Source organism: Cherax quadricarinatus, chromosome 88, assembly GCF_038502225.1.
Source record: "Cherax quadricarinatus isolate ZL_2023a chromosome 88, ASM3850222v1, whole genome shotgun sequence".
NCBI classification, from domain to species: Eukaryota; Metazoa; Arthropoda; class Malacostraca; order Decapoda; family Parastacidae; genus Cherax; species Cherax quadricarinatus.
The window spans coordinates 15248030-15269296 of NC_091379.1; the positions used below are offsets into that span (position 1 = coordinate 15248030).

A 21267-nucleotide genomic window follows, 5' to 3' on the forward strand; every position below is an offset into this window, starting at 1 on the left:
TTCACCAGCATCATTGCTCCCTATCCCCCCATCTGTCCTTTGTTTATTAGAAGTGCATTTATTTTGTTATTTTTGTCAATGCATTTTACGGTTGATGGATGGAAACATAAATGGGAAGGGCCATATATAAAGATGCTTATTTGATGTTGTTTTAACAGGTAACACAGGATGGGGGTTTCAAGAGTGATCATGACTGGAGTCTCCTGATCTACTATGCTAATCCCTACAAGACTCACATAATCCGTGAAACTGGTGACCGCTCTACCACAGGACTAATGAAAGATGATCTGATTATGCTCAATCTTTTTCCTGAGGTTCCATCCAAGAGTTATTCCAACAAAAATGAGATCATTTTTGTAATTGATCGTTCAGGTAAGCTTTAATACTTGTGGTTCAATACATTGGAATTATTCTTTGGTAAATGGTTGTACAAAACACTAGTGTATATTTTTAAATTAATTTTCATTTGAGTGTAAAAGTGGCATATGTGAGAGGTTTAGAACTGATAAACTTTCTAACAAAATAGGAAATAAATGGGTGCATATGACAGGAAGGCTTCTAAACATGGTCTAAGATGGAGGGAAGGGGGGGGGGGAAAGGAGGTTTTATGTGCAAGGGGCTTGGACATACAGCAGTCATGTGTGAATGTGTTAGGAATGGAGATGAATGGTTTTTCTAGTGTGAGCAGGGGGAGGTAAAATGCCTGCACTCTAAAGGAGGACTTTGGGATATTTGCTGTTTAGACTGCCCTCTAAACTGTTATATCTGCAGTCCTCTGGCAAGACAGTGATAGTGTGAATGATGGTGAAAGTATTTCTTTTTTGGATCATTCTGCCTTGGTGAGAGATGGTCAGTGTGTTAAAAAAAAAAAATAATAAATTTAATTATTTTCTGCAGTATACAGGTAAGATAAGATAAGATAAGATTTCGTTCGGATTTTTAACCCCGGAGGGTTAGCCACCCAGGATAACCCAAGAAAGTCAGTGCGTCATCGAGGACTGTCTAACTTATTTCCATTGGGGTCCTTAATCTTGTCCCCCAGGATGCGACCCACACCAGTCGACTAACACCCAGGTACCTATTTGCTGCTAGGTGAACAGGACAATAGGTGTAAGGAAACGTGTCGAAATGTTTCCACCCGCCGGGAATCGAACCCGGGCCCTCCGTGTGTGAAGCGGGAGCTTTAGCCACCAAAGAAAAGCCACAAAAGAAAGCCACTAGCATGTGGTGCATTTCAGGCAGGCTAATCCTAATGCTTAAAGACTACTTAAGAACGAGACGTGGGTTATCGAGTAGGAATTTTTAAATGCACACAAAAATGAAAGGTAGACAGATGAACAATAGTACAATTTTAAGTATGTGTTAATACTTCAAACTGATTCAGTGATCTCCAGTTAAGAGGGATTTCTTAAGCAGTTTCAAACCGACTCGAAGTCTTTAGTTCATGGAATGATAGAATGAGATGGTGAAGATAGAGGTAGTTAGTTTCAGTAGAGATATAATGGAACAAAATGAGTAATTAATTTTCTGTGGGAGTTTGAGGAAGACTGGAAGAGCAGGGATAGAGTTGGATGAATGGTTGAGCCTGGTAGTTCATAATGCTGGTTTAGTTACATTAAGGAGATGAAGTGCTTTTTAACCCTTTCAGGGTCGACAGGCCCTCTCAGAAACTTGTTCTCAGGGTCGGCCAAATTTCAAAAAAAAAAAAAAAAAAAAAAAAAATTATGAAAAGATAGAGAATCTTTTCCCGATCATAATGACACCAAAAGTATGAAATTTGATGGAAAACTTACCGAATTATGCTCTCGCGAAGTTAGTGGTCTCGACGATGTTTATGCATCTGTGATTTTGCCCACTTTGAGCCCTATTTTTGGCCAATTCCAGTGTACTTGTTGACAAAAATCATAACTATTTCGCTAGAACTCCATTTTTTCTATTGAATGAGTACAAGAAACCACCCATTTACCAATTTCAACTATTCAATACAGTGGTCAGAATTTAGCAATTTTTCCAATTTCACACAAATTTCAAAAGATGCCAATTTCCGAATAGGGTCCAGAATTAACAAGAAAGACATTCCTGGCACTAAAATAACATTTCCTCTGTTCATTAGTCATGTCCCCATGCCCCTCTTACATTCTTTTGCTTTCCACTTTGAATTTTTATTCTCACAAAAAAAATAGAAGATTTACTGTTATGCAGACTACTGCATTGAAGTAGAAATGGTATAAATATTATCAGCGCACTTGTGAAAGAATATTAGACTCACCAGTAGCAGTAGCAGCGCTGTATAGTCCTTGTGGCTTAGCGCTTCTTTTTGATTATAATAATAATAATAATCATTGCTTAGTTAATCTTAAGTTAATTTTAAGCCAGCCCGTAATGCTATGCATAGTATAAGTGGCTTTGGCATACTGCTCTTATCTGTATTTTTTTTGTACCTCTGTATGTGTGCACAAATTGGAAATAAATAAATAAAAAAAAAAAACCAGTTGACGTGTATTGGACGCTTGGCATGATTTGTTTACTTTTGATCTTTGGTAAAAATCGAACATTTCTGCTACTTTGAGCGCAATTTCAAGGTAGTTTTCTTTGTAAAACCAGTCAGAATCATCTCAATTTCTGTAATATGTCTTCCATTCTATAAAATGAGATCAAGAAAACTAGAATACAACAATAAATACCATACGAAAATACAGTGCAAAGTCGCTGTTTTAATCCAAAAACACGGTCAAAGTTTTTTTTTTTCTCATTACGCACTGTGTGCTGCAGGATTTTTTTTATACCATGCACACTGACCACATAGACCCATTCTTTCATATGTAGGCCTACCAGCTTTCTCTCACTAGATTTGAGGGCACTAGAATTTAGGCGTACTAGTACGTCAAAAACCCTGGTGCATAAGCTGTACTAGTACGGCCGAATCCCTGAAAGGGTTAACAATACTATAACCCTCATACCATTAAAGGCATCCCACATGCAGTGCTCCACATATTTTTTTTTGTAGGAAGTTCTTTGATGTTGCCGAAAGGGTTTTTGATCCAAGGACGTGAAATTACCCTTCCCTTCCTCAGGTCTAATCTGATTATCTTCTGTTCCCCAGGCACTGTACAACTTCTTTGGGTTTAATTTGCCCTCATGATAATGATAATCTACTGTACATTGTATTCCTTTCCTTTTTTCCTGAACTGCATTGCATTGCTCGAAATACATTGCACACTAATGGCTTTCTTTTTGTACCTAACAGTATTTTATTTCTTGCAAACTACATTATCTGTGTATTACATAAAAGAAATAAAAGTTTGAATTTGAATTTGACACTGGGTGTCTGCCTTCGGTTTTAATGCCTTGTCTTTCATTTCTGTGTATCCTTAAAAGTCTACCATCACTCATCTTCTGCTGATGTCTGTGCTTTATGTTTGAACCTATGAACTCCTGCACGGGAGATATGAGTGACCTAAAAAGGAAAACTTTTGTTTTTCTTTTTAGGTCACACTACCTTGGTGGGAGACAGCCAATGCATTAAAAAATTATTTATATATTTATGTATATATTTATTCATTTGTTTATATATACTGTAGGAAGCATGGGAGGTGAGAAGATCCAGAGTGCTCGAGCAACACTGCTGCTCTTCCTCAAGAGTTTACCCATCGGCTGCTTCTTCAACATCATCAGCTTTGGCAGTGATTTCTGCTCACTTTTTCCTGCGTAAGTCCAATATATGATACATTCATATGCATTGCAGTAATGGCAGGAATTTTCCCTTGCTTTTTCCTGAATATGTCTTACATATGTTAGGTATATAGTGCTCTTCATTAAAGTATGCTGAGTAGATGGCACCCAGCATACTTTAATGTCTAAAGTAATACCCAGCCCTGGTAGGTTTTGGGGTAGGACAAAAAAATTATGGTGGCCTGGCAACATGAAATGGACTTTTACGGGATTCCCTAAGGCTACTGGATACATCCTGGCTTGTGTGGTGGATGGCCTTGTGTCTGTGGTCCCTCTGTTGTGTGGTCTTGAGGGCTAAATTGGTCAGACATCTTTGGTCATAGACAAATTAATATGGGTAGGAGTAAGTTGCTGGCTTGATTGCGCAGGCCATTGGAGTTCTTTAGGCAAACTATCAAATGAAGGTAATAGTAGAAACTTTCAATATACATGAGAATTCAGTGAGGACCTGGTTGTGTCAGTTCCTTGAGGACAGTGTTGACATGCCCACAGCAAAAGTGCATCAAGGGGAGTCTAGAAAAAACATCCTCACTAATGTTAGCATCATACCATACCTAGAAATGCTCTGTTATCATTTGCACAAATCTTTCAAACAGTGTGGTGCAATGTTTTCAAGCAAGACAGTGCTCCTTACCACACTTAGAAATCTATCTGTTGTTCAGTGGCTTCGTGACTGTGAGGTGCCCTTCTTCGATGTGTGAACTGGATTATTTGGTGTTTCTGGTAGCGGGGAGTAAGTGATACATCTTCGGAGGTTTCATACTTTATTTGCAAAGTCGTGATGGGTTCACAGGCTTGTGTGTTAAGTGCCCATGGCCCGGGAGGGCCATGCCCACAAAGGAGAGAGGGAGTAGACTTGTTGTCTGCTTCTAGGCCGCTGAGAGAGTGAGGGCGAGTGGGACCAGTGTCCCACTGACCTGGGAAGGCCTAGAGGGCAGCACCTGAGTGCCGCAAAATATGAACTAAGCTGGCAGACAGCATAGGCTGTCTGTGCAGACAGTACAGGCTGTCTACATTTGCTCGGCCACCTACCTCGCGTTGTCCCGACGCAACAATACTGGTGGTAAAAAGAAAACTCGGTTTCTCTCTCGTAGGAACAGGGCACAGAACACAAAATAAAAAACATGTACATATATACGAGGATAGTGAGGCTCAAGTTAGAGTATGTAGGAAAGAGGGAAATTTTTTCCCAGTAAAAGTAGGCCTTAGACAAGGATGTGTGATGTCACCGTGGTTGTTTAATATATTTATAGATGGGGTTGTAAGAGAAGTAAATGCGAGGGTCTTGGCAAGAGGCGTGGAGTTAAAAGATAAAGAATCACACACAAAGTGGGAGTTGTCACAGCTGCTCTTTGCTGATGACACTGTGCTCTTGGGAGATTCTGAAGAGAAGTTGCAGAGATTGGTGGATGAATTTGGTAGGGTGTGCAAAAGAAGAAAATTAAAGGTGAATACAGGAAAGAGTAAGGTTATGAGGATAACAAAAAGATTAGGTGATGAAAGATTGGATATCAGATTGAAGGGAGAGAGTATGGAGGAGGTGAACGTATTCAGATATTTGGGAGTGGACGTGTCAGCGGATGGGTCTATGAAAGATGAGGTGAATCATAGAATTGATGAGGAAAAAAGAGTGAGTGGTGCACTTAGGAGTCTGTGGAGACAAAGAACTTTGTCCTTGGAGGCAAAGAGGGGAATGTATGAGAGTATAGTTTTACCAACGCTCTTATATGGGTGTGAAGCGTGGGTGATGAATGTTGCAGCGAGGAGAAGGCTGGAGGCAGTGGAGATGTCATGTCTGAGGGCAATGTGTGGTGTGAATATAATGCAGAGAATTCGTAGTTTGGAAGTTAGGAGGAGGTGCGGGATTACCAAAACTGTTGTCCAGAGGGCTGAGGAAGGGTTGTTGAGGTGGTTCGGACATGTAGAGAGAATGGAGCGAAACAGAATGACTTCAAGAGTGTATCAGTCTGTAGTGGAAGGAAGGCGGGGTAGGGGTCGGCCTAGGAAAGGTTGGAGGGAGGGGGTAAAGGAGGTTTTTTGTGCGAGGGGCTTGGACTTCCAGCAGGCATGCGTGAGCGTGTTTGATAGGAGTGAATGGAGACAAATGGTTTTTAATACTTGACGTGCTGTTGGAGTGTGAGCAAAGTAACATTTATGAAGGGATTCAGGGAAACCGGCAGGCCGGACTTGAGTCCTGGAGATGGGAAGTACAGTGCCTGCACTCTGAAGGAGGGGTGTTAATGTTGCAGTTTAAAAACTGTAGTGTAAAGCACCCTTCTGGCAAGACTGATGGAGTGAATGATGGTGAAAGTTTTTCTTTTTCGGGCCACCCTGCCTTGGTGGGAATCGGCCAGTGTGATAATAATAAAATAAAATATATACATATGGACATGGAAAAAAAAACTTCCTACAGGGAGGGAAGAAAAAAATATGTGGGGTGTGCTAAACATCGTGGTCATAGGCAGTGAGCTTCGAAGGGCATCACTGCATGCCTTCCTGCATCTGGACAGATACTGCAACACAGGAGACATCGCTGTGGCTGAGCTGTGACGTAACGGGTTACGGTCTCCTCTAGAATGACGAAGCAGTCATCGTAGGAGTCACTGCAGGTTTCACTCAACCTGGGGCACGACGTGCTGGTGCCCTCAAGTGAGGCGTCGTCAAAACTCGGCAACTGGGCAGGACTTCTGGCAAGCGACTCAGAAGGACACTTCTCGACTGGTACTGCCGGCGAGCGTGGAGTGAGTTGTGGAGCGAGTCGTGGCAGAGACGACTGGGCGAAACATCTGGGAGTCATAACATCATACACCAGACTGCAGTGAGCGAGCTAGCAGTCAAAGTGACATCATCTTTGTGTAGGAGCTCACTGAAGCTTGTGGCACAAGGCTGACACAGCGCCTGCTGACAGGGCTTAAACTGCGGCTTGACGAGTGTCATTCTCTCGACAGTTGGAGTTACAGCAGAGGTTAGTCTAAGCATCCCCAGACTTGTTTCTCTACATATAATCGGACTCTGAAGGTCTGGAGGTGAAGTGAAACAAATCTCAATGGTAATCATAGCAGGTACGATTCTGTAGAAACATCTATGAGCGACGTGCATAAGAGCTTTCTGTACAAGGGGTTCATACACTCAGGGCTGACAAATATCAGCTGTCAAATGCGCTGGTCACACCGGGTGACAATAACACAGTGGTGCTACACACTGGTCTCAGCTCAAGACCACACTGGACACACGGAAAACTTTACACACACCCACGGTACATGCGGTACAACATGGCTTAAACTAGCAAATGATGCCATACACTAACATGTGAGAACACTGACTGAGAGGAATTAATTAACACATGACATATATCTTCTCTCAATCTTCTCGACAATACTGACATAATTACTGAAACACTCGATGTGACTTCATGTGATGACAGGCATGACATCGCGAGGTGATGTCAGCAGCACTGTGACGTCAGCAGACATCTCGATGTGGTGTCAGGCAGACATCGTGACATCATGAAGTCGGGCAGCAGCAGACCACATCATGTGGCCTGGGATGTCTGGCTCAGTAACTCACGTGGCTCGTAGATCCACGTGGCTTCATCCACACCCCACGTGGCAGTGGGATCCACGTGGCGTCATGATCTACGTGGCATGCTGATCCACGTAGCTTCGAGTGGCCTTGGGCACTCGGATACACAGCTCTGGCAAAGAATTCACACGAAAAACAGCAGAAAACACAGCAGAGGGAGTGATGGCATGGTGGTGTATGGTAGCCGGTGAGGTGCGAGTGTACAGCAGGGCGAGCATGGGCGAGGCAAGGAACGGCCACTTCCTCCTCTTCTCCCATAAACACGGAGACACGCACACTGGATGCAGAAATCACCACAAACTCACCTCTGGCTTGCTGAAATAGCTGTGCTGAGCTGAACAACAACAGCAGAACATACAAGTGACTGCTTGTACCTGTGTCTGGATGCTGAAACATACAGACCCGACATCAGGATAACTCGTTGAGAGATGGATGCTTCTTGTGTAGGGTGATGAAGTGAACAACTTCATACCTTCCTCTCTCCGGGCAAACACAACTGCTGTGACCACTGCTTCCCACCATTTATAACCCATTTGTTTGGTGATTCATGCGGCGGTGAGTGAGGATACGTCTTCGGAGGCTTCTTACTTTATTTGCAAAGTCGTGGTGGGTACACAGGCTTGTGTGTTAAGTGCCCATGGCCCGGGAGGGCCATGCCTACAAGGGCCATGCCCACGAGGGAGAGAGGGAGTAGACTTGTTGTCTGCTTCTAGGCTGCTGAGAGAGTGAGGGCGAGTGGGACCAGCGTCCCACTGACCTGGGCAGGCCTAGAGGGCAGCACCTGAGTGCTGCAAAATATGAACTAAGCTGGCAGACAGCATAGGCTGTCTGTGCAGACAGCATAGGCTGTCTGTGCAGACAGTACAGGCTGTCTACAGATGAGTGGCCAGGAAAATTCTCCAGACTTGAACTCCATTGAGAACTCTGGGCTGTGATGAAGAGGGTTCTACCAGGAAAAGGATAGCAGTTCACTTCCATGGCTGAAGGACGCCGTCTGCGAGTCATGGGCAAATTTACCACATGAAACTCTATAAAGAATGTGTATTATTGACTTCCTAGATGGTTAAAAGGTGTCCTAAAGCGCAATGGATGACCTATTTGCTTTTCCCATCATTCACTGTGTGGGGTAGTATTGTTTTAATACTCTTCACACACTCACCACACAGACCCATTCTCACAGAATAATTGAATGAGCTGTGCTTAAAACGTAGATATACAGGAACGTGACACTGGCATCCGTGGTATATATCTATGTACAAGACAGTGGAGGGGTTAATGACAAGCAGTGACAGCAGTGATTGGTTGCAAGTGTTATAAATACAGGACACAGATATATGAAAAGCCACTTATAAACTGAATCACACATAAAAGAGATCTGTTTATTTCTACAACAGTCAGAAATCATCTTTATTCTTCAGGAACACATAAGGTAACAGCTAAATCTGTATATTTCTGCAACATAAATCATATTCCTGTCTCTTGAACATATAAAATGGGTGAGAAATCTTCATAATTGCATTTACATTAAGTATATATTAACTTATTTTTAGTCTTGCGAGCGTTTTAATTGTTCACATTCCTGCATATTTCCCTTCCAGTTTAGGTCTGGTCTGAGACCATCCTTCTGGGCTGTTGTTCCCCAGAACCAGTAACGTTTATGTAAATTTTTTGTTGCCTCTCAATCGACCATGCCTTGACCCAAGAGAGAATTTCTTCTCCTATACCATGTTTCGGTACTTTCTTCATCAGTATCCTGTGTTCATCTCTTTTATAAAACTTACCGACGTCCAAATACACAGTATCATTTTCTGTATCATGGTTAACTTCAAATATCTTAAATAAGGTAGTCAGTATATACCTTAGAGAAAAAGGCTAGTAAATTTGTAAGACAAAAATGACCCTTTGTAAAACTGAAATTACATCTTTCAGTCTGGCTTTGGAATTCATCTCCAGTTATTGATTCCATCAACTTTTCTACAGTTAAGGCCAAGCTGATTGGCCTGTAATTTAAAACTGATGGCCTTGTAGACAAAAAAATGTTGACTGATGCAAGGTTTATAGTATCAACAGCATTTTGTAAGTTAGTGTTGTCTGTGTAATTGTCCCATAACTCATGAAGCAAAACTTCAGTACCCTCAGAAAGTGAAGCAAAAATCTTTGCTAATTGTTCATAATCACTTTGTGTATCTGTGTTACCAGTACTGGACATAATTCTGTTATTTAGTCTCACAGGTTGGTGATAAATTCTCTTATTTAGATATTCACATGCACGTTTTTAACCTCACTATTTGTTGCTGTCATTCCTGAAAATTCCCAGAGGAGCCAAAGCATTTCCCCAGAGAATGATGCCCTGCATTCCATCAGTGAAATACAGACTATGGTGTACACTAATCCTAATACAGTGGACCCCCGGTTAACGATATTTTTTCACTCCGTCAGGATGTTCAGGTGCCAGTACTGACCGAATTTATTCCCATAAGGAATATTGTGAAGTAGATTAGTCCATTTCAGACCCCCAAACATACACGTACAAATGCACTTACATAAATACACTTACATAATTGGTCGCATTCGGAGGTAATCGTTATGCGGGGGTCCACTGTATATCCCAGCAACAATTAAATATGTTAAATGTGTTAAAAATATGTTGAATAAGCTAAACAATTCTTTCAACCACAAAATATGTTAAAGTCTATATTCTCACTATACAGTGGACCCCCGCATAACGTTGGCATCACATAGTGTTAAATCTGCATAGCGATACATTTTATCACTAAAATTTTGCCTCGCATAGTGTTAAAAAATTCGCTCAACGCGATTCGTCCGAGACACGTCCATGCGGCCTGAGCCAGCCTCACTTGTTCTGCCAGTGGCATTGTTTACAAGCCAGCCTCCGCGGTAACATTCAAGCATACAATCGGAACATTTCGTATTATTACAGCCTTTTTATAGTGATTCCACCTGAAAAATAAGTGACCATGGGCCCCAAGAAAGCTTCTAGTGCCAACCCTACAGGAATAAGGGTGAGAATTACTATTGAGATGAAGAAAGAGATCATTGCTAAGTATGAAAGTGGAGTGCGTGTCTCCGAGCTGGCCAGGTTGTATAGTAAACCCCAATCAACCATCGCTTCTATTGTGTCCAAGAGAACGGCAATCAAGGAAGCTGTTCTTGCCAAAGGTTTAACTGTGCTTTCGAAACAGAGATCGCAAGTGATAGAAGATGTTGAGAGACTGTTACTGGTGTGGATAAACGAAAAACAGATATCAGGCGATAGCATCTCTCAGGCGATCATAAGTGAAAAGGCTAGGAAGTTGCATGAGGATTTAATTAGAAAAATGCCTGCAACTAGTGGTGATGTGAGTGAATTTAAGGCCAGCAAAGGTTGGTTTGAGAGATTTAAGAGGCATAGTGGCATACATAGTGTGATAAGGCATGGTGAGGCTGCCAGTTCGGACCACAAAGCAGCTGAAAAATATGTGCAGGAATTCAAGGAGTACATAGACAGTGAAGGACTGAAACCTGAACAAGTGTTTAATTGTGACGAAACAGGCCTGTTTTGGAAGAAAATGCCAAGCAGGACCTACATTACTGAGGAGGAAAAGGCACTCCCAGGACATAAGCCTATGAAAGACAGGCTTACTCTTCTCATGTGTGCCAATGCTAGTGGTGATTGCAAAGTGAAGCCTTTATTAGTGTATCACTCTGAAACTCCCAGAGCGTTCAGGCAAAAGAGTATCCTCAAGGCTAATTTGTGTGTGCTGTGGAGGGCAAACAATAAGGCATGGGTCACTAGGGACTTTTTCTATGACTGGTTACACCATGCATTTGCCCCCACTGTGAAAAATTACCTAACTGAAAAGAAATTAGACCTTAAGTGCCTCCTGGTGTTAGACAATGCCCCTGGTCATCCTACAGACTTGGCAGAGCGACTTTGTGGGGACATGAGCTTCATTAAGGTGAAGTTTTTGCCTCCTAATACCACTCCTCTCCTGCAGCCCATGGACCAGCAGGTTATTGCAAACTTCAAAAAACTGTACACAAAAGCTCTGTTTGAAAGGTGCTTTGTAGTGACCTCAGAAACTCAATTGACTCTAAAAGAGTTTTGGAGAGAGCACTTTAATATCCTCAATTGTGTAAACTTTATAGGCAAGGCTTGGGAGGGAGTGACTAAGAGGACCTTGAACTCTGCTTGGAAGAAACTGTGGCCAGAATAAAGGGATTTTGAAGGATTTGAGGCTAACCCTGAGAATCCTATGCCAGTTGAGGAATCAATTGTGGCATTGGGGAAGTCCTTGGGGTTGGAGGTTAGTGGGGATGATGTGGAAGAGTTGGTGGAGGAGGACAATGAAGAACTAACCACTGATGAGCTGCTAGATCAACTTCAACAGCAAGAGGCCACACCTGAGGAAATTGCTTCGGAGGAGGGGAGAGAGAAATTGAAGAAGTTGCCTACTTCAAAGATTAAGGAAATCTGTGCAAAGTGGCTTGAAGTGCAAATCTTCATGGATGAAAATCACCCTCAGACAGCTATTGCAAGCCGTGCTGGTGACTATTACACTGACACTGTTGTGAAACACTTTAGAAAAGTCATAAAGGAACGAGAGGTACAGGCCACTATGGACAGATATGTTGTGCGACAGAAGTCCAGTGACTCTGAAGCTGGTCCTAGTGGCATTAAAAGAAGAAGGGAAGCAACCCCGGAAAAGGACTTGACACCTCAAGTCCTAATGGAAGGGGATTCCCCTTCTAAACACTAAAACCATCCAGTCTCCCCTCCCATCCTATCAATCATCACCACATCTTCAATAAAGGTAAGTGTCATGTAACTGTGCATGTTTTCTTAAGTTTGTGTGTATTAAAATTAATATTTTATGTGGTAAATTTTGTTTTTTTTCATACTTTTGGGTGTCTTGCACGGATTAATTTGATTTCCATTATTTCTTATGGGGAAAATTAATTCGCTTAACGATAATTTTGCATAACATTGAGCTCTCAGGAACGGATTAATAGCGTTATGCGGGGGTCCACTGTATACTATATCTGACTACATACTTATAATCATAATTCAGCTTTAAAGAAATAGTTGTCTGCTTGTTTGTTCTATTGGTAATGCCTAAAATTGTTGTTTGTATTCTTTTAATGACCTTATATATGAGAAAATAATAATTGTCATTGTAGTTTTAAGTTAGGCTTGAAGCTTTCCAGAAATGCTCTGCATAACCATGGGCTTTCTGCATGTACAAACATTATATCATGGGGAAAAAATCTTGGACTTTGATTTTGACTTTTGTCTCTCATGTAGTGTGTGCATGGAATTTCTTTCTTTCTTTCAACACACCGGCCGTATCCCACCGAGGCGGGGTGGCCCAAAAGGAAAACCAAAAGTTTCTCCTTTTACATTTAGTAATATATACAGGAGAAGGGGTTACTAGCTGCTTGCTCCCGGCATTTTAGTTGCCTCTTACAACACGCATGGCTTATGGAGGAAGAATTCTGTTCCACTTCCCCAAGGAGATAAGAGGAAATAAACAAGAATAAGAACTAGAAAGAAAATGGAAGAAAACCCAGAGGGGTGTGTATATATGTGCTTGTATGTGTATGTGTAATGTGACCTAAGTGTAAGCAGAAGTAGCAAGACATACCTGAAATCTTGCATGTTCATGAGACAGAAAAAAGGACACCAGCAATCCTACCATCATGTAAAACAATTACAGGCTTTCGTTTTACACTCACTTGGCAGGACTGTAGTACCTTCCTGGGCGGTTACTGTCTACCAACCTACTACCTAGGATACATGGAATTACTAACACTAAACTATCTAAAAGCAAATATACAGTAAAAGTAGTAATATCCAGTCATACAACAGAGTCAGTCATACAGCATAACCAATCATACAAAACCCAGTCATACAACACAACCAGGAATATTCAGTCATTCAACAAAATCAGTTATTCAGCATGACCAGTCATTCAACAAAACCAGCCATCAACAAGGCTGGTCATACGAGACCAGTCATTCAACAAGCCTATACAGTGGTCCCTTGGTTTTCGTGTTTAATCCGTTCCAGAGCCATTGGCCAAAACTGAAACCATTTTCCTCCTAAGAAATAATGTAAATGGAATTAATCCGTTCCAGACACCCAGAAATATCAACAAAAAATTGTTTTTACCTTAAATATACATTTACATGCACAAAAGAATGAACATTAAACATGACACTTACCTTTATTGAAGGCTGTTGTTGCTGGAAGGAAGGCAGGGAGGAAGGGAGAGGGAAGATAGGTTTGTGTTTAGAAGGGGAATCCTCCTCCATAAGGACTCTAGGTACCAAGTCCTTATCTGGGGTCACTTCCCTCTGTTTTTTACTGTCACTAGGACCACCTTGAGAGTCGCTGGACCCCTGTTGCACAAAATATCTGTCCAGAAAGGTCTGTTTCTGGCATCTCTTTAAGATTTGCCTAAAATGGGACATAGCATTGTCATTGTAAAAGTCACCAGCACGGATTGCAACAGCTTTCTCAGGGTGATGTTCCTCCACAAATGAATGCACTTTAGTCCACATTGCACAAATCTCCTTAATCTTTGAAGAAGGCACCTTCTTCCATCTCTCTTCCTCCTCCTCTGGACACAATCTGGCCACAATTTTCTCCAAGCAGAGTTCATCGTCCTGGAAGTCACTCCCTGCCAAGCCTATGCAGCAGAAGATATTGAACTCTCTTAGGGTCAAAGTACTGGTACTAGGAGCTCTCTTTGGGGCCATGGTCGCTTATCTAGCAGTCACACATGTTAAATTATTATTATTATTAACACACTGGCCGATTCCAACCAAGGCAGGGTGGCCCGAAAAAGAAAAACTTTCACCATCATTCACTCCATCACTGTCTTGCCAGAAGGGTGCTTTACACTACATTAACACCCCTCCTTCAGAGTGCAGGCACTGTACTTCCCATCTCCAGGACTCAAGTCCAGCTTGCCGGTTTCCCTGAATCCCTTCATAAATGTTACTTTGCTCACACTCCAACAGCACGTCAAGTATTCAAAACCATTTGTCTCCATTCACTCCTATCAAACATGCTCACGCATGCCTGCTGGAAGTCCAAGCCCCTCGCACACAAAACCTTCTTTACCCCCTCCCTCCAACCTTTCCTAGGCCGACCCCTAGCCCGCCTTCCTTCCACTACAGACTGATACACTCTTGAAGTCATTCTGTTTTGCTCCATTCCCTCTACATGTCCGAACCACCTCAACAACCCTTCCTCAGCCCTCTGGACAACAGTTTTGGTAATCCCTCACCTCCTCCTAACTTCCAAACTATGAATTCTCTGCATTATATTCACACCACACATTGCCCTCAGACATGACATCTCCACTGCCTCCAGCCTTCTCGCTGCAACATTCATCACCCATGCTTCACACCCATATAAGAGCGTTGGTAAAACTATACTCTCATACATTCCCCTCTTTGCCTCCAAGGACAAAGTTCTTTGTCTCCACAGACTCCTAAGTGCACCGCTCACCCTTTTCCCCTCATCAATTCTATGATTCACCTCATCTTTCATAGACTCATCTGCTGACATGTCCACTCCCAAATATCTGAATACATTCACCTCCTCCATACTCTCTCCCTCCAATCTGATATCCAATCTTTCATCACCTAATCTTTTTGTTATCCTCATAACCTTACTCTTTCCTGTATTCACTTTTAATTTTCTTCTTTTGCATACCCTACCAAATTCATCCACCAACCTCTGCAACTTCTCTTCAGAATCTCCTAAGAGCACAGTGTCATCAGCAAAGAGCAACTGTGACAACTCCCACTTTATGACAACTCCCACAAGTGGCAAAAACAATGGATTATTATGAAATGTTTCGTGTGACCTGGCAGTATATGTTCACTGGCTGAGAAACAACGCTACACCGGCTGAGAATGTGTGTGGGAGTCGGCTTTGTCTGCGTGCTGGGGACTGGACAGGTTCTGTACGACCGACGAAAACAGAGGTAATCGACGAAAACTAAAGCCAAAAATCAATGAAAAAAGTTGACCAAAACCAAAATCAGCAATGACTAAGATCGATGAAAACCAAGGGGTCACTGTACAAGAAAACCAGTCATATGAGACTGGTCATCAACAAAACCATTCACATAACAAGACCCATCATTCAGCAAGATCCATCATACAACAATTTTTTTTTTTTTTTTTTTTTTTAACAAGTTGGCCGTCTCCCACCGAGGCAGGGTGACCCAAAAAGAATGAAAATCCCCAAAAAGAAAATACTTTTATCATCATTCAACACTTTCACCTCACTCACACATAATCACTGTTTTTGCAGAGGTGCTCAGAACACAACAGTTTAGAAGCATATACGTATAAAGATACACAACATATCCCTCCAAACTGCTAATATCCCGAAACCCCTCCTTTAGAGTGCAAGCATTGTACTTCCCATTTCCAGGGCTCAAGTCCGGCTATATAAAATAAAAATAACCGGTTTCCCTGAATCCCTTCACTAAATATTACCCTGCTCACACTCCAACAGATCGTCAGGTCCCAAATACCATTCGTCTCCATTCACTCCTATCGAACATGCTCACGCACGCCTGCTGGAAGTCCAAGCCCCTTGCCCACAAAACCTCCCTTACCCCTTCCTTCCAACCTTTTCGAGGACGACCCCTACCCCACCTTCCTTACCCTACAGACTTAAATGCTCTCCATGTCATTCTACTTTGATCCATTCTCTCTAAATGATCAAACCACCTCAACAACCCCTCTTCAGCCCTCTGACTAATACTTTTATTAACTCCACACCTTCTCCTAATTTCCACACTCTGAATTTTCTGCATAATATTTACTCCACACATTGCCCTTAGACAGGACATCTCCACTGCCTCCAACTGCCTCCTCGCTGCTGCATTCACAACCCAAGCTTCACACCCATATAAGAGTGTTGGTACTACTATACTTTCATACATTCCCTTCTTTGCCTCCATAGATAACGTTTTTTGTCTCCACATATACCTCAATGCACCACTCACCTTTTTTCCTTCATCAATTCTGTGATTAACCTCATCCTTCATAAATCCATTCACTGACACGTCAACTCCCAAGTATCTGAAAACATTCACTTCCATACTCCTCCTCGCCAATTTGATATCCAATTTTTCTTTATCTAAATCATTTGATACCCTCATCACCTTACTCTTTTCTATGTTCACTTTCAACTTTCTACCTTTACACACACTCTCAAACTCATCCACTAACCTTTGCAATATTTCTTCAGAATCTCCTATAAGCACAGTATCATTAGCAAAAAGCAACTGTGTCAGTTCCCATTTTGTATTTGATTCCCCATAATTTAATCCCACCCTTCTCCCGAACACCCTAGCATTTACTTCTTTTACAACCCCATCTATAAATATATTTACCATGGTGACATTACACATCCTTGTCTAAGACCTGCTTTTACTGGGAAGTATTCTCCCTCTCTTCTTCACACCTTAACCTGAGCCTCACTATCCTCATAAAAACTCTTTACAGTACAGTGGACCCCTGGTTAACGATATTTTTTCACTCCAGAAGTATGTTCAGGTGCCAGTACTGACCGAATTTGTTCCCATAAGAAATATTGTGAAGTAGATTAGTCCATTTCAGACCCCCAAACATACACGTACAAACGCACTTACATAAATACACTTACATAATTGGTCGCATTCAGAGGTAATCGTTATGCGGGGGTCCACTGTATTTAGTAACTTACTGCCTATTCCATATACTTGCAACATCTGCCACATTGCTCCTCTATCCACTCTATCATATGCCTTTTCTAAATCCATAAATGCAATAAAAACTTCCCTACCTTTATCTAAATACTGTCCATGATAGGTATTTGCTTTCTGGTTTTGGAGGGGCATCTGAACTGTAGTATGTATTTATGCACCTCTGGCAAGACAGTGATAGAGTGAATGATGGTTTAGTTGAATGTCTTTATTATGTACTCCATACCCATCTTGTTTGTGGTAGTCAAAAGATTACAGAAGTACATAATGGATCCAGGGACTGTACCTCAACATTACAGAGGTATATAATGGGTCTAGGGACTGTACCTCAACATTACAGAATTCTGTACATAATGGATCCAGGGACTGTACCTCAACATTACAGTGGTACATTCATAATGGATCCAGGGACTGTGCCTCAACATTACTAAGGTACATAATGGGTCTAGGGACTATACCTCAACATTACAGAAGTACATAATAGATCCAGGGACTGTACCTCAACATTACAGAGGTACATACATAATGGATCCAGGGACTGTACCTCAACATTACAGAAACATTATAGAGGCACATAATGGGCCCAGGGACTGGGCTGCAGAGTTTTGATAGCTAAACAAGTTAAAGTGGTAATGAACTATTTATACGTTTATGTCTGGTTACAATTGTAATGAGTTATTTATACAGACATGAATTAGGTCACACACACACACACACATTAAGAAATTAGAGAAAGTGCAAATGTTTGCAACAAGACTAGTACCACAGCTAAGGGGAATGTCCTACAAAGAAAGGTTAAGGGAAATAGGCCTGACGACACTAGAGGACAGGAGGGTTAAGGGAGACATGATAACAACAAATAAAATACTGCGAGGAATTGACATGGTGGACAGAGACAGGCTGTTCCAGAGATGGGACACAGAAACAAGGGGTCGCAATTGAAAGTTGATTACTCAGAGGAGTCAAAGAGATGTTAAGAAGTATTTCTTTAGTCATAGAGTTGTCAGGAAGTGGAATTGTCTGGCAAGTGACGTAGTGGAGGCAGGAACCGTACATAGTTTTAAGACAAAGTATGATAAAGCTCATGGAGCAAGGAGAAAGAGGACCCAGTAGTAGTTAGTGAAGAGGCAGGGCCACGAGCTATGACTCTACCCCTGCACCCACAAATAGGTAGGTACAAATAGGTGAGTACACACACACACATACAAGTTTAAGTGGTAATGCATTATTTACAGTGGGCAAAGTCAGGGTATTTTACCAGAATGGTTGGTAGTATACCACTGTAGGTAAAATACTTGAAACATTTCTGATTGAGTTGTTTCTGAATTCATTAATTTTATCACATTCCAGTACATAATGATGCAAGGTGTAACAGTTCTCCATCTGGCAAAGTGAATGATGGTAAAAGTTTTTTTTTTTTGAGGGGGTCACCTAACCTTGGAGGGAGACAGCCAGTGTGTAAAAAAAAAAAAATAATTGCTTTCCTCCCAATATTACAACCAAAATGTAATTTTCTCCCATTCATAAAAATGTTATCATATACAATACACTTTATTTTTAGAGGAAGCTGTGAATACAATGAAGAGACCTTAGCAAGAGCTTGTGAACTGCAGAGAAATTTATATGCTGACATGGGAGGCACAGAGATTCTTCGTCCTTTTCACAGCATTTACTCTAAACCTCCAAAGCCTGGGTATTCAAGACAAGTAAGTGGGATGATGACTTTTATCACATTATAACACCGGATGGCTAATAACTCAAGATTCTTAGGTCTTCTTTCTCAGAATGATGCACAGTAGTGAACTAATTCCTAGGTATCCTTAGACTGCTAGGTGAACAGAAGAAGCAGGTATGAGAAAACTTTCTTGTATTATGTGCATTATTCACAATTTGAAAAACCAGGAAAATAGAATGAAATGTGTTTTTTCACCTGTGCAATAACATGTGCAGTACATCTAAATTTAGTAAAATATATTGGAAGAGGTGCACTTAAAATTTAATGTGAGCTTTCTTTGATGAACCACTCTTAAGTTCCCACCAGTCCCGTCAGCACTGATTTTAGATGTGGTTTCCGCTAGGTCTTGCTAAAGTATGAAGCATGTATAGTATAAGAATTACTATCCCTCTGACAGATATGAAACTTATTATTTCATTAAACCATACCACGGGCGGGATTTGAACCCGCGGTCAGAGAGTCTCAAAACTCTGGAGTTTTGAGACTCTCTGACCGCGGGTTCAAATCCCGCCCATGGTATGGTTTGTTTGCAATCGTGTCATTACGATTTCGTGAGTCTTATTATTTCATTATTTCCTTTTCTAGAGGAGGTGTTTAATAATATAAGTATAATAATAATAATAATAATCCTGGGTCTTAGGTTGGTGGACAGCAACTGCCCAGGGAGGTACTACCGTCCTGCCAAGTGAATGTAAAATAGAAGCCTATAATTGTTTTAAATGTTGGTAGGATTGCTGGTGTCTTTTTTTCTGTCTCATAAACATGCAAGATTTCAGGTATGTCCTGCTGCTTCTACTTACACTTAGGTCACACTACACATACGTGTACAAGCATATATATACACACCCTTCTGGGTTTTCTTCTATTTTTCTTACTAGTTCTTGTTCTTGTTTATTTCCACTTATCTCCAAGGGGAAGTGGAACAGAATTCTTTCTTCGTAAGTCATGTGTGTCATAAGAGGCGACTAACATGCCAGGAGCAAGAGTTTAGTAACCCCTTCTCCTGTATACATTACTAAAGTTAAAGAGAGCAACTTTCGTTTTTCTTTTTGGGCCACCCTACCTTGGTGGGATACAGCCGGTTTTGTTGAAAGAAGAAGAAGAAGAATATCTTTATTTCTATGGATATGTTGTGTATCTTTATACGTATATGCTTCTAAACTGTTGTATTTTGAGCACCTCTGCAAAAGCAGTGATAATGTGTGAGTGTCGTGAAAGTGTTGAATGATGATGAAAGTATTTTCTTTTTGGGGATTTTCTTTCTTTTTTGGGTCACCCTGCCTCGGTGGGAGACGGCCGACTTGTTGAAAAAAAAAAAAAACATGTACAAGGTATACAGACCATAGCTGACATCAAAGACATACTACTATATAGAAACCCCTTGTTATGCAGAGCATTTCAGGCAAATTAGGTCAATTTTGCCCCATGATGCAACCCCCACCAGTCAACTAACACACAGGTACTGTACCAATGTATGAACAGGGACAACAGGTGTAAGGAAAGATGGCTGATGTTTCCACCCTTGCCGAGAATCGAACCACTGACCCTCAGCATGTGAAATGAGAGCTATGCCTACCAGGCTACGGGCTTCAGATCTTGGAATGTCTCCTTCCCTATTGATTTAATAATAATAGCTGGTTAGGTGAACTTGAGTCCTGGAGGTGGGAAGTATAGTGCCTGCACTCTAGAGGAGGGGTAGGGATATTTGATATCTGGAGGGACATCTGAACTGTCGTATCTAAGTGCCTCTGGCAAAATAGTGATAGTGTGAATGATGGTGAAAGTGTTTCTTGTTCAGGGTAACCCAATCTTGGTGTGAGATTGCCAGTGATTAAAAGAAAAATAATTATATTATGTGGGATTTTATCATTCTTGAGCACCTGTTCTTTTGAGAAATTTATAAGCATTGACACAACAAACCATAGATACAACAACTGTGATAAAATTTTATGTTCAAGAATGTTACATTGAAAAGTATTTTCATGGTGATTGAGGAACTCAGGTGGTAATTACTTTTTTATTTGGAGCTGGTGAGTTGTATTGAAAGAGGTAATTACAATTAGCCTACACTTTATGAAGGTTTACTTAAGCTGTTAAGATGTATTTGCAGTGTTAATTATAAGTACAGTAATCTACACTTGCAACAAGATTTTTAACTGTTCCTCAAGGGAATTAAATAATTACTGCAGTTGCAGCAGTTCAAGAAACATGCATGAAATAAGTGTCCATCAGTCTTAAATATAAATTATTAACACAAACTTAATAGCTGTATGTTCATGTGACAAACATCAGCATTCCTACGTGCTATTTTTTTTTTTTAACCTCACCGACTGTTTCCAAACAAGGTTGGGTTACCTAAAACAAAAAAACACCATTATTCATTTACTTACTCTCTTTCCAATTTAGATTACCCTCTGACTGCAACGTCCCTCTCCTTTTTCA

At 41.3% G+C, this 21267-nt stretch overlaps 1 protein-coding gene across 3 annotated transcripts in view; it reads left to right on the forward strand.

Moving 5' to 3' along the window:
• LOC128698456 (von Willebrand factor A domain-containing protein 5A) overlaps window positions 1–21267 on the forward strand; it is a 102333-nt gene that overhangs the window by 26806 nt on the left and 54260 nt on the right. For all 3 annotated transcript variants that reach the window (XM_070103998.1, XM_070103999.1, XM_070104000.1), the window contains exons 8-10: window positions 159–372; window positions 3582–3708; window positions 18652–18796. In XM_070103998.1, coding sequence (XP_069960099.1) covers window positions 159–372; window positions 3582–3708; window positions 18652–18796 — 486 coding nt within the window. The remainder of the gene's footprint in view (window positions 1–158; window positions 373–3581; window positions 3709–18651; window positions 18797–21267) is intronic.